The sequence below is a fragment of the Heteronotia binoei genome, chromosome 9 (assembly GCF_032191835.1).
Source record: "Heteronotia binoei isolate CCM8104 ecotype False Entrance Well chromosome 9, APGP_CSIRO_Hbin_v1, whole genome shotgun sequence".
Classification (NCBI taxonomy): Eukaryota; Metazoa; Chordata; class Lepidosauria; order Squamata; family Gekkonidae; genus Heteronotia; species Heteronotia binoei.
The window spans coordinates 59,518,411-59,530,611 of record NC_083231.1 but is presented as its reverse complement, the minus strand read 5'-3'; the positions used below and the strand labels follow the sequence as shown (position 1 = coordinate 59,530,611).

Here is a 12,201-nt window from a genome sequence, read left to right as displayed (position 1 = left end):
CAAAAGACAGCAGGTATAGATGACAAGTTGCTAGGGGTTTGAAGGGCCTACCTATCAAATGTATTTGCACTGCTGACAGGTACCATTGAGGAACCACTGGATCCCTTGGTGAAGAGGTTAGCCAAACCCTTGAGAAATCTCTTCATTAAACGGAGGCTATAAGACTTTCCAAGTAGAAGATAAATGTCTGCACAGAAGTTCAATGATAAACTTGGCTTTGACAGGGCTACCCCCTACTGGTCCTCTTAGGGATCAGTTTAATTTGCATAAATGCTGCCTTGGAGTGAGTAGGTGTCATGCAGTGGAAGATGACTTCACCCTCACTGAAGAAAATAATCCACCATTTTAATTCCAATTTTCCATTCTTTATTATTTACAAAATGTATACTTAGCCATTCTACCATCATCAAGGCTGTCAAAGCAGCTAATAGATTAAAAATGTACATAATAAAATCATATCCTGAAAACTATTAAAACCAACAACTATACATCATTAAAAACAATTAAAACCAAAGCTACAATACAGATAAACCAAAAACGATTAAAACATAGGGCAGAAAGGAGGGAAAAAACTTCACCTGCTGGCAGAAGATGGCAACAGAAGGGGACATAGTAACCTCTCTAGAAGGGCAGGATGGGTTCCAGAATCATGACTTGGAAGGCCCTCTCTCCCAGGCTGCCTCCCACTAATCTCAAAAAGCAAAGGTACCTGAGCAGAGCCGCAGAAAATAACCAGTTGTTACCCTTTTTATGTTCTGGATAATTTTAAATTCTAATTTGTATTCGAGTTTTCCGATAGATAAGCTGTGATGTTTAGCACCCTAATTCCCTTGCAAGGATTAACATGAGTATTCTAAAGCCTACTTGAGCTTACAAGTGTGTGTGATTTCAGCACTCGTTATCTCCTTCAAGGCCAGACAATGAAATGTAATTGGATAGATTATGGGAACCTGTGCTTAATTGTGTAACATGATGGGAGGGGGAAATTGGGAACAGAAGCTTGCATCTTCTGTAAGGTTTCTGGAAAGATCTTTGGTCGAATGAGACAGATCACCTGACCCTATGGCACAAAAAGCTATAAATTGGGGCTATAGGTTAGTAAATGCTATGCCATGCTAGGGTATGCTTATGCTTTCATGCTGTAAGACAGGGGTGGCCTACGGTGGCTCTGGAAATGTTTTTTGCCTACAATTCCCATCAGCCCCAGCCATTGGCCATGCTGGCTGGGGCTGATGTAGGCAAAAAACATCTGGAGAGCTACTGTTGGCCACCCATGCTGTAAGAGATTTCCCATCTGTAACCCAGCTATGAAATTTATTAGAAAAATCAGCTTTTTAATTTTCTTGTTATTAACCTGCTGAGACTGTACTGGATAGCTCATTTTTTTTAGTAATTTGATAAACCTTTAATTCATTTTACAGGATTTGTTTTGTTGTGTACAAAATCCATCTTCAGAACTCACGGGTATATTTGGCTGGGAAGTTGTACAGGAGTTCAAGGAGTTGGAGCCAGGAACAGCAACTCAGTGGGACTACAAAGCATCCCTGACAACAGGTGTTTTGTATTTGTAGGTGTTTTATATGAAGACTGTCAGCTTTGCAGGGAGGAAGGAATTTTTGCAGTTGAATATATTTTTGGAATATATTTATATGGTAAAAATATGGACTACAAAAATATAAAGGCTTCAAATTATCACAAGTTTTTGATGGAACGTAGGCAATCAAATAAGTTGTCCTTCATTGCACAATAGCTTCATATGAGAACAGGACTTTAAAACAGATAAGAGAACACTTTTCTTATACACAATTGTTTTATTTAAACAGTTATTAAAATGGAGCTCATTAAGTTACACATATTAAAAACCAGCTAAAGCCAATAATGGCTTACCGATTTACTGTGATGCTGACATTACTTTTGTGGTACTGAACACTGAGCACCAGTTCATCTCCTAGTTCAACTGGAATTGGCTCATCTAACACAACAGCAGCTTGCTTCCAATGGGAGGACTCACTTGATGTATCCAAATATATATCATCTTCTAGATGCATATGGTACCAAAATGGAATACCAGTTACTCGACCTGATTTACAAATCTGCACCTACAAAATTAAGATTTTGTTAATGCATCAACACAATTTCTCATTCAAAGCACGAAAAGGATGATTTTAAAGTATCCTTCAAAATACAGCTTTCCTGAGGGGGACAATCTGTGAAATGCCAAACTGTGAATGCATCAATTGGCAAAAATGTAGTAATGTTCTCTTTGCTTCTCCAGAACTACTGCTACCTCTTGGCTCTCCTACATTCTCTTGAACTGAGAGAGAGGCAATGGGCAATGCAACGTTTTCTAAACAGCACTCTGCTAGAGTAGCAGTGACACTCTATCCGCAGTCCAAGAATCATTCACAATCTTTCACACCTGGATCTTCCAATAGTAGTTCATTATTTGACTTGGTCATATCCACAGCAATAATATGTTTAGTAAGTACAGTCTCAGTTTTAATCTCTGGACTATTAAAAGGAGGGGAGCGGGTTACCCTGGGGGCCCATGGAACTACAGAAATTGTGTAATCTGTTTTCAAGTGATGGCTGGGTTGCATTGGGTGAAGGCAGGAAGGGCTGTATCAGTAATTAGTTCTCATGGCCCTTTCTTACATGCCCAGGGAATGCTGTTCGCTACTTTAGGATCAGGCAGCAATTTTTTGTCAGCCCAGTTTTCCCAGGGATCCTGGAGGATTTTTTTTTTATTTTGGTCAGGTGTCACTGGTAGTGTGGTGGTGGAGGTATTTGTGAGTTTCCTGTATCTTTCAGGGGGTTAGAGTAGATGACCCTGGAAGTCCCTTCCACCTCTATGATTCTATGTTCGGCTTTGGCGAGGCTATCTTGAGGTGAACTCATCACCCAACAAATCCAGGCATGGAAGGGGGGAATTGGGGAAAGAAGTAGGCATATGCTAATACATCTATATTCTATACTATTCTATTTCTATACTATACTATTCTATAATAATCTATATTCTGTTTCTTTTGAGAGGATAAATGACACCAGCCCCACTAGCTCTGGTTTGTTGTCCCAACCAGAACTGCAATAAGGTTAATTTAGCTGTGAAAATGGCAAGTGCATCATGGCAAAAATAACTGACCAAACTAAACCCATAAATTAATAAGCAATGTAAGTGGTCTCGTACTTGTTTAAGACAGAGACAGGATACAGGATCTTGACAGGCTGGAAAACTAGGCTAAAACAAATAAAATTAATTTTAACTGGGATAAATGTAAAGTTCTGCATTCAGGTAGGAAAACCCAAATGCATCATTATAGGATGGGGGAGACTTGCCTCAGCAGCAATATGTGTGAACAGGATCTAGGGGTCTGAGTGGACCATACACTGAACAGGAGTCAGCAGTGTGATGTGGTAGCTAAAAAGGCCAATGTGATTTTGGACTGTTTCAACAAAAGTACAGTGTCCAGATCATGTGACATGAAGCTATAGCTTTGCTCTGGATAGACCTCACAAAGAATATTGTGTTCAGTTTTGGGCACCACAATTTAAGACTACAAGCTGGAATGTGTCCAAAGGAGGGCAACAAAGATGGTGTGGGGTCTGGAGACCAAGTCCTATGAGGAAAGGTTGAAGGAGCTGGGTATGTTTAGCCTGGAGAGAAGACAACTGAAAGATGATCCTCAAATTCTTGAAGGACTGTCATAAGAGGATGGTGCAGAATTGTTTTCTGTTGCCCCAGAAGGTCAGACCAGAACCAACAAGTTGAAATTAAATCAAAAGAGTTTTCAGCTAAACTTTAGGAAGAACTTCCTGACAAAGCAGTTCCTCAGTAGAAAGACAGGTTGCTTACCTGTAACTGTAGATCTTCGAGTGGTCATCTGTGCATTCACACTCATGGGGATAGAGCGCCTGCGCTGATCCCCGAATCGGTACCTAAAAAGCCCGGGATTTTTTCGCGCTCAGCACCAACGGGCATGCGCAGGCGTCCCAGTGCGCATGCTTGCCGACGCCGGCGCGAGGATCCCGCCAGTTCCTTCCTGACCACTGGAAGTCCCTACTGGAGGGAGACCGTCAGCAGTGGGGAAGGAGGGCGGGTAGTGTGAATGCACAGATGACCACTCAAAGATCTACAGTTACAGGTAAGCAACCTGTCTATCTTCTTCATGGTCTCTGTGCTTCACACTCATGGGAGATTAGCAAGCAAGACATACCTGGAGGAGGGAAGATGGTCAACCAGAAGAAACAGCTTGCAGCACCGCAGCTCCCAGATGAGTTCTCTGTTGAGCATGCACGTCCAGCGCGTAGTGCTTCATAAAGGCATGCAGAGAGGACCAGGTGGCAGCCTTGCAAACGTCTGTCAGAGGAACGCCACCGACGTCGCCATCGCTCTTGTAGAGTGTCCGCGAATAGGCCCAGGTAACGGCTTCTTAGCCAACAAATAACACCGTTTAATAGTCTCAGTGAGCCATTTCGAAAGCCGCTGAGATGAGATCCTGGAACGTAACTTAGGAGCAGCATAAGAAACAAAAAGCTGCTGGTCCTTACGAAAACTCTTGGAACAATTTAAAATAAAACAATAAAGCACGCTTTACATCTAGAGCATGCAACCTACGTTCCTCATCTGAGGAAGGTGTAGGATGAAAAGTGGGCAACCAAACTTCTAAGTTGAGGTGGAACTGAGAAACCACCTTGGGGAGAAAAGAAATATCAGGAGCTAAAGACACTCCAGCCTCCTGAAAAAACAGATATGAGTAGTCACAACACATAGCCGTGAGCTCCCCTGCACGGCGTGCTGATGTGATGGCTACCAAAAAAGCAGTCTTCCAAGATAGAAGCTGTAACGAACATGTGGCCATCAGCTCAAAAGGACGTCGAGTCAGCCTGTCCAACACTAAAGTCAAATCCCACAACTGTGGGGGTGATCTCGATGGAGGATGAAGCCTAAGCAAACCCTTCAAAAATCTCTTAGAATGAGGGTGTGCAAAAACAGAGTGCCCCTCAACTGGTTCATGGAACACAGAAATTGCTGCCAAATAAACTTTGATGGAAGAAAAAACAAGGCCAGCATCCACCAGAGATAACAAAAACTCAAAAATTACCGACAATCCCACCCTTTGGGGTGAAACGGAGGGATCAACTAAGAACTGCCGAAACCTCCGCCACTTCCTATCATAGGAAGCGTGGGTAGAAAGTTTCCTGCTGTTCAAGAAAACATGTTGGACTCTACTAGAGAACCCACAGGGTCGATGAACCACGCTGTCAACTTCAGGTGGGGCACATTGTGATGGAGTACATGACTGTCCTGAGCTGACAGAAGGTCCGGTTCCGCCAGAAACTGGTAGAAGACCCCCCTCGCCACCGAGAGTCACCAGGATACAGCATGGTCTCTCTCTTGCGATCTTGTTGACCACCCTCGTCAGTAGTGGCAGAGGTAGGAACAGATAAAGGAACTGACCTTCCCACGGGAACAGCAGACCGTCTCCCAACGACTCTGGATCTGAGCCCCCTCTGGAGCAAAACAGAGGACACTTCCGGTTTTTGGCTGTGGCAAAGACATCCACCTGAGGATACCCCCAGAGCTGAAACACGGGTTGAAGGAAGTGCCACTGTAACTCCCACTCGTGCGGGGAAGCCGCACCCCTGCTGAGGGAGTCTGCTTGCAAGTTGAGGACCCCTGGGAGATGCGCTGCCTTCACAAAGATGTCGTGGTCCAGGCACTCTGACCACAGATCCAGTGCCAACGCACAAAGCCGTCGAGAGACTATATAATAATAATAATAATAATAATAATAATAATAATAAATTTATTCTTATATCCCGCCCTCCCCCGCCAAAGGCGGGCTCAGGGCGGCTCCCTGCCTGTTGATGTAACACAGGGCAGTGGTATTGTCTCTAAGCAGAGCAACAATCTTCCCTGCCACCATGGGGCGGAAAGACTGAAGAGCAAAATGAACTGCCAGCAGTTCCAAGTAATTTATGTGGCAGTGAGTCAATTTTAAAGGCTAAGGACCCCCCACACACAGATCGTCCATGTGGGCCCCCCAACCCCATAATGACGCATCTGATGTGATAGTCACAGTTGATGCAGGTAGATGGAAGGGAGCTCCCTGACAAATGTCCTTTGACTTCCACCATTGCTGCGTTTGAAGTGTCACAGGTGGACTCTTTCGAGGTGAGTCTCGTAATGGGCGATACTGACGAAGAAACCAAAGCTGTAGGCCTCTCATCCTCAGCTTTGCAAAGAGCAGCACGCTTGTAGTCGCCGCCATCAGCCCCAGCATCCGCTGCAGCTGCTGCGCCGTGCCCCACTTTCGACTCTGCAGAAGTTCGACAATGTTGATAATGTCCATCGCTCTCTGCTGAGGCAGAAACGCGCAATGAAGGTTCGTATCCAGCAAAGCCCCTATGAACTGAACTGTCCTTGATGGAGTAAGGTGTGATTTCTCCAAATTGACCTGCAGACCCAAGGTGTCGAGAAGACGAAGAGTGATGGCAATGTGAGATGATAAACTCTCTTCCGACTCCGCCACAAGGAGCCAGTGGTCGATGTATGGAAAGACGACTATCCCTTGAAGCCGGAGATGGGCAGCCACAACGCTCATCATCTTCGTGAACACCCGAGGTGCAGTGGACAGACCGAATGGAAGGGCCTTGAACTGGAAGTGCTGAGAACCTACTGCAAACCAAAGGAAACGTCTGAACGCAGGATGGATGCTGACGTGGAAGTATGCATCCTTGAGGTCCAGCGTTGCCATTCAATCCCCTTGGTTGATGAGGGGCAGAATTGTTTGCAGAATGGACATTCTGAACTTCTGGTACAAAATGAATTTGTTCAGATTCCGAAGATCCATGATTGGTCTTAGACCCCCGTCCCGCTTGGGAACCAGGAAGTAACAAGAGTAGAAACCTCCCATCCTGGCCTCCATCGGGACCCTCTCTATGGCTTGTTTCTGTAAGAGGTTGCTTACCTCCACCAGTAGAGGTGGGGAAGGGGGAGTGGTAATTACCACAGATTAGTTCGGAATCTGAGCCAAGTCTATTTTGTAGCCTTCCGCTACGATGGAAAGCGCCCACCTGTCCGTAGTGATAAGACTCCCAGGCTGACAGGAATGGGCGGAGGCAGATAGATGAAGTGGAAGAGGGGATGGTGACACGTACTGCCAGAAAGTCAAAGGCCCTGCTTTTGAGGGCGAGCGCCCTTGGACTTGCTGGTGGTCTGTGCTGAAGCGTATTGGTTTCTATTGTTCTCCCTGTATGGGGACCTACTCTCAGGTTGAGCAGAGCGACGTCTCCACTGCTGTTCCAGGGAGAACTTTTGGTACGGCTTCTTTGCCCAAGGCTTATGCCACTTTTTCTGTCTCACAGCTCTGGAAGATGCCTGTACGCCCAGGTTCCTGGAAGTTTTTATACTTTTATCCATTTTCTGGAGTGCATTGTTGGTGGTAGAGCTGAACAGGCCTTCGCCCTCGAAGGGCAGATCTTCAACGAAACCCCTGGTGTCCTGCTGGAGAGCCGTAGATCTGAGCTAGGAGTGGCGGCGGAGGCAGACGGCAGAAGTGATGGTCCTCGGTGAGACGTCGACCATGTGCTTTGCTGCAGCCAGTTGTTGTTTGGCTACAGCAAAGCCTTCCTTCTGCACCTTCTTTGCAGCCGACCTCTTCTCCTCACTCAGGGAAGACAGAAAGGGGGTGAGTTGTTCCCACACTGAGTATTGGTATCTAGCCATGCACGCGGCATAGTTAGATACCTTTACTCCCAGATCCCCAGCAGAGTAGAACTTCCTCCCAACGTTGTCCAGCTTCTTTCCCTCCTTGTCTGGTGGAGAGGAGTGCGTCTTGGGGGCCTTCGACAAGGAGGAAACGACCACTGAATTCGGCTTTGGGTGTGTGAAGAGGAACTCAGCCCTGACTCTTGGACACGGTACATATGGTCCAACCTCCTTGAAGACATGGGTGTAGAAGCAGGCTTCGCCCAGGGCTCCTTCACCGCCTGTAGGATGACCTTTGTCTCCGGCAGGGCAACCGTTGTAGACGTATCCCGTTGCATAATGTCCAACACGTTATCGTCTACAACGGGTTGCGGCTGTGTCACTGGAAGCGAGAGGGAGAGTGCCATCCTCTTCACCAGGTCCCCGTACGACTTCAGATCCTCCGATGGTGAGATGGGAAGATCCTCAGCCGTATGAGACACCAGGGAAGGTTCCAAAGCCCGGTCCGGATCGTCGGTACCTACCTTGGAGTCCGACGATGAAGACTCTGTGTAGAGATCGTTCTGAGAGCACCGGAGTAGACTCTCTGACGGGCGACCGGATCGACACTGACGACCGAGATTGGACTTCCTCCACCACCACGCCGCGTCTGTCAGGCGGGACAGCGATCCATGCTGAAGGATGCCATCTAGAATGTTGAGACAGCCAGGACATGTGGGATGCCTCGGACTGGTCCCAGTCTGCGAACTCGCGAAGAGGGTACCATTGGTACAGTGGGTAAGGATAAGGGTAAGGAGGCCATTGGCGCTGCTCCCATGGTGGAAGCGGTGGGAAGTGACGAGCTACTGTAGTCGGTTCCAGCTCTCTCCGGCCTCTCACATGATCCATCGGTGCTGAAAGCTCCATCGGCGCCGACACCTCCACCTTCGAGACGCTCTCACTGTGACGCCTGGACCCCAAAGAGTGGGAGCGCTGAGTCAGGTCGATCTCATGCTCCGATGCCGATAGGTGCAGCTGTGAAGCACTGCCTCTCAACACCAAAGGGCTATGACACGGGGACGCCAAGGTCTTCCTTGGTGGAGCTGTCGATGTCGAAGCGTCATGTGAAGGCGAAGGGGTGTGGAATGGTCTCTTCTTCTGCTTCTCCTCCGATTTCCCCTTCGGCGCGGATGATTGGGTCCCCGAATCATCCCCATGCCTCTTAGCCGGGGTGTCCACTGACCCTTCAGAAGGTCGTTTCATGGAACGCCTGCGCTCGACCAACATCTCGGTCCTAATCGGCGATGTCTCAGCTGATGTGACCGTCGGGGCCGCGGCCTCACCCATTGGTACCAACGGGCCCGATGTCATACTTTGAGGATGAAGTGCCGACTCGACCAAAGCTGCTGAAAGTCTTGCTGCTCTGTTCTTATGATTTTGTTTTGAGAAACTCAGACAGTGAGCGCAAGAATCGACGCAATGTCCCTCGCCCAGACAGAGGAGACAGAGGGAATGGCCGTCGGGGGGGGGGGGGGGGCAATCTTCTTCCCAGAGGAGCGGCACCTCTTAAAAAACCCCCAACGTCTTTCCATAGATGCCCAGGAAAAAACCCCACCCAGGAAAGTCTCTGAGGGGGAAAAACCAAACCCCGAAGGGCAAATCCAACAAACTTTTTTTTTTAAACACTATCTAACAACTAAGTAACTACACTAAGAAAATAACAAACGGGCTATATACACAGGCAAAAAAGCAATCCAAGATTACTTTACTGACCGGAGACACGAAAGGAGATCCTCTCAGCGCAGCTGTCAGAAAGGAACTGGCGGGATCCTCGCGCCGGCGAGCATGCGCACTGGGACACCTGCGCATGTCTGTTCGTGCAGGCGCTCTATCCCCATGAGTGTGAAGCACAGAGACCACGAAGAAGATCAGGCTTCCTCGGGAGATGGTAGGCTCTCCTTCCATGGAGGTTTTTAAACAGAGGCTAGATGGCTATCTGACAGCAAAGCTGATTCTCTGAATTAGGAAGATCATGAGAAGGAGGGTAGGAAGGGGTGCATCAGTGCTTAGTTTTTATAGCCCATTCTTACATGCCCAGGGACATGCTGACTGACACTTTGGGGTCAGTCAGAAATTTTTCTCCAGGCCAGATTGGCAAGGTTTTTGCCATCTTTTGGGCATAGAGCCGAGGTAACTGGGGATGTGTGTATTGGGGGCGGGGGGAGGGGAAGAGGTTTTTGTGAATTTCCTGCATTATGCAGGGGGCTGAACTAGATGGCCCTGGAGGTCTCTTCCAACTCTATGATTCTATGGTGTGTTGCTTTTAAACAGGGGAAGTTTAAATTATGCATGTATTTTAATAACTTAAAAATAAAGAACATGCTCCATTCCCCTGAATTATGTAAATACAATATTCATACTCAAATTAACAGAATAAAAACAACCCTTGATATATTTGTGGAGTTTACCTTAACTTCTCTTCTGGAGTAGTTCAAATATGGATTCATGAGATCCACTCGCAGCAGTTCCACTGACTTGCTCAAAGGTACATATGGTAGTGTGCACAGATCCAAGAAGACCCGGACAGGTACCTGAAATAGAACATGCTAGGTTTTGAGACCATCGTTTTGATTCTTTCTCTTCCATACCTGAGCTCTGCTATTGGAAACCTGCCCACCCACCACCCATTGCTGCTCCTGCCTGATCAGATCACATTGTTTCTAAGGCATAAGAATTTTGTGGGTGGCCGTTCTCCTCCACTCTATTGTATGCCTAAACCATGCTGATTTGCCAGGTGATAAGGAGACTCAAAGAAAAATCCAAAGTCTCACAGGGTTAGATCTAAAGAACTGTAAGTGGAACAGTTTCCTGCCTCATTTTCTCTGCAGTTCCAACTTCACTCCCTATGCTGATAGTCAAAGCTGACTTAAGGCTTCCTGAGTTCTGCTACCCCTGCTTCATCCTTGTGCACAATTTCATAAGTCTTCACAAAATGGGAACTTACAGGAACTAGATACAAATATTTTCTCCCCATGGCACGTATATACTGTCTTTCGAATTGCAATCCTGTTAAGAATTTTTCCAGTCTAAACTCATAGAATTTTTTGTATTCAATGACTCAATAGTCTTGGACAGAACTAGTCTCACAAATACCACCGTCTATTTTGACAGCTGCACAGAAGCCACCTCTGCAAGAAAAACACAGAAATAAGTGGGCTTATACTCTGCATAGGGCTAAGTACTGTACTACAGCAGAAAATTACCACACCAAAATTCACAGCATTTTCCTACTTTCCATAGCAATTAGCCACGCCTCACTTAAATCCCCTTATGTTAGATCCAAAGTAGCACAAGTTCAAGAAGGTATGTGTCCATGATTTTCCTGGCTTTTCTCCCCAGGTTTTAGTCTGCTGCAGGTATTCTGAACTGAAGGTTCCCTAAACCTCATGAGCAGTTTTCAAGTTAAGTGGGAACTGCAGAAAATAGAAGGAAGTGGGAAAAATCTGTTCTAAGAGCCCTTCTCTACTTGCAGTTCTTTAGATTCAATGCTGTGGAGTTTCTGATTTTTTAAAAAATATCTTCCATACTGCATTGTAAATTGCATTTAAAATGCTCCATGCTGAATTGGGAGGGACTTTCAGAGACATGACAAAGGTTCTGGGGTCTGTATGTATAAATATGTGACCGAGCAGGAGTGTGTGTATGGGTGTACATTCTCCTGCTCTTTCCACTGTATCCTTCCTAAAACAAAACACTTTTTCTTATGGCACTCGATCTCTGGAACATGTATTTTGTTCAAGGTATGGTCCAATGTATAGTTTTGTGTACTGTTTTATTTGATGTATTTTATATGTTGTTAGCCAACTCAAGGCCCAATTCAGGAGAGAGGGGACAAGATATAAATGTGATAATAAATGGTAAATAAAACGCATGCCGCTTTTTAATACCTTGAATTGGTTAATGAATGGGGCAATGTTAAAACCAAGGGTGGGCTCTTTCCCTTGAACCGCAGTCTCAAGTACTAAAGACTGTGATTCCACAAGCATTCCATACATCTTCACATGCTGTGGGAATATCTTCCCTCCACAGTGAAGCAAACACCTATAAATGAAACACACATAGAGATTAGATAATAGGAAAAATAATTCATTTCATAACATTCTCACAGTGCCTGAGACAAATCTCCAAATTGTAGGATGCTCATCAAAGTGTTTTGTTTTAAATACTTAACATGGAGCAACAACTAGGGCAACAATCACTCCACTTTCCAATAATTTAGGGCTGATGGACTCACATTCTAGCTGTATCTGAAGAAGTGAGCAATGACTCATGAAAGCCGACACTCTGCTACACGTTTTGTTAGTCTTTAAAGTGCTTCTGGATTCTTGCTCTTTTCTATTGCTATTAACATGGATACTACAGTATCCTGATCTAAAGTTTTAAAAAGTAATTATGTATGGATTCACTGATAAAATATTATCATGATAATCATTATTATATGTGATTAATCA

The 12,201-nt window shown here is 45.8% G+C and overlaps 1 protein-coding gene across 1 annotated transcript in view; it reads right to left on the bottom strand.

Annotated features, from left to right (window-relative positions):
• Nucleotides 1–343: 343 nt before the first annotated feature.
• Nucleotides 344–12,201, bottom strand: part of PRMT9 (protein arginine methyltransferase 9) — a 32,787-nt gene continuing 20,929 nt past the window's right edge. Inside the window, exons 11-13 of the mRNA XM_060246669.1 lie at nucleotides 11,638–11,791; nucleotides 10,159–10,281; nucleotides 344–2,099 (exon numbers count right to left, since the gene is read on the bottom strand). Of these exons, the coding sequence (XP_060102652.1) occupies nucleotides 1,884–2,099; nucleotides 10,159–10,281; nucleotides 11,638–11,791 (493 nt within the window). The 3' untranslated portion in view covers nucleotides 344–1,883. The remainder of the gene's footprint in view (nucleotides 2,100–10,158; nucleotides 10,282–11,637; nucleotides 11,792–12,201) is intronic.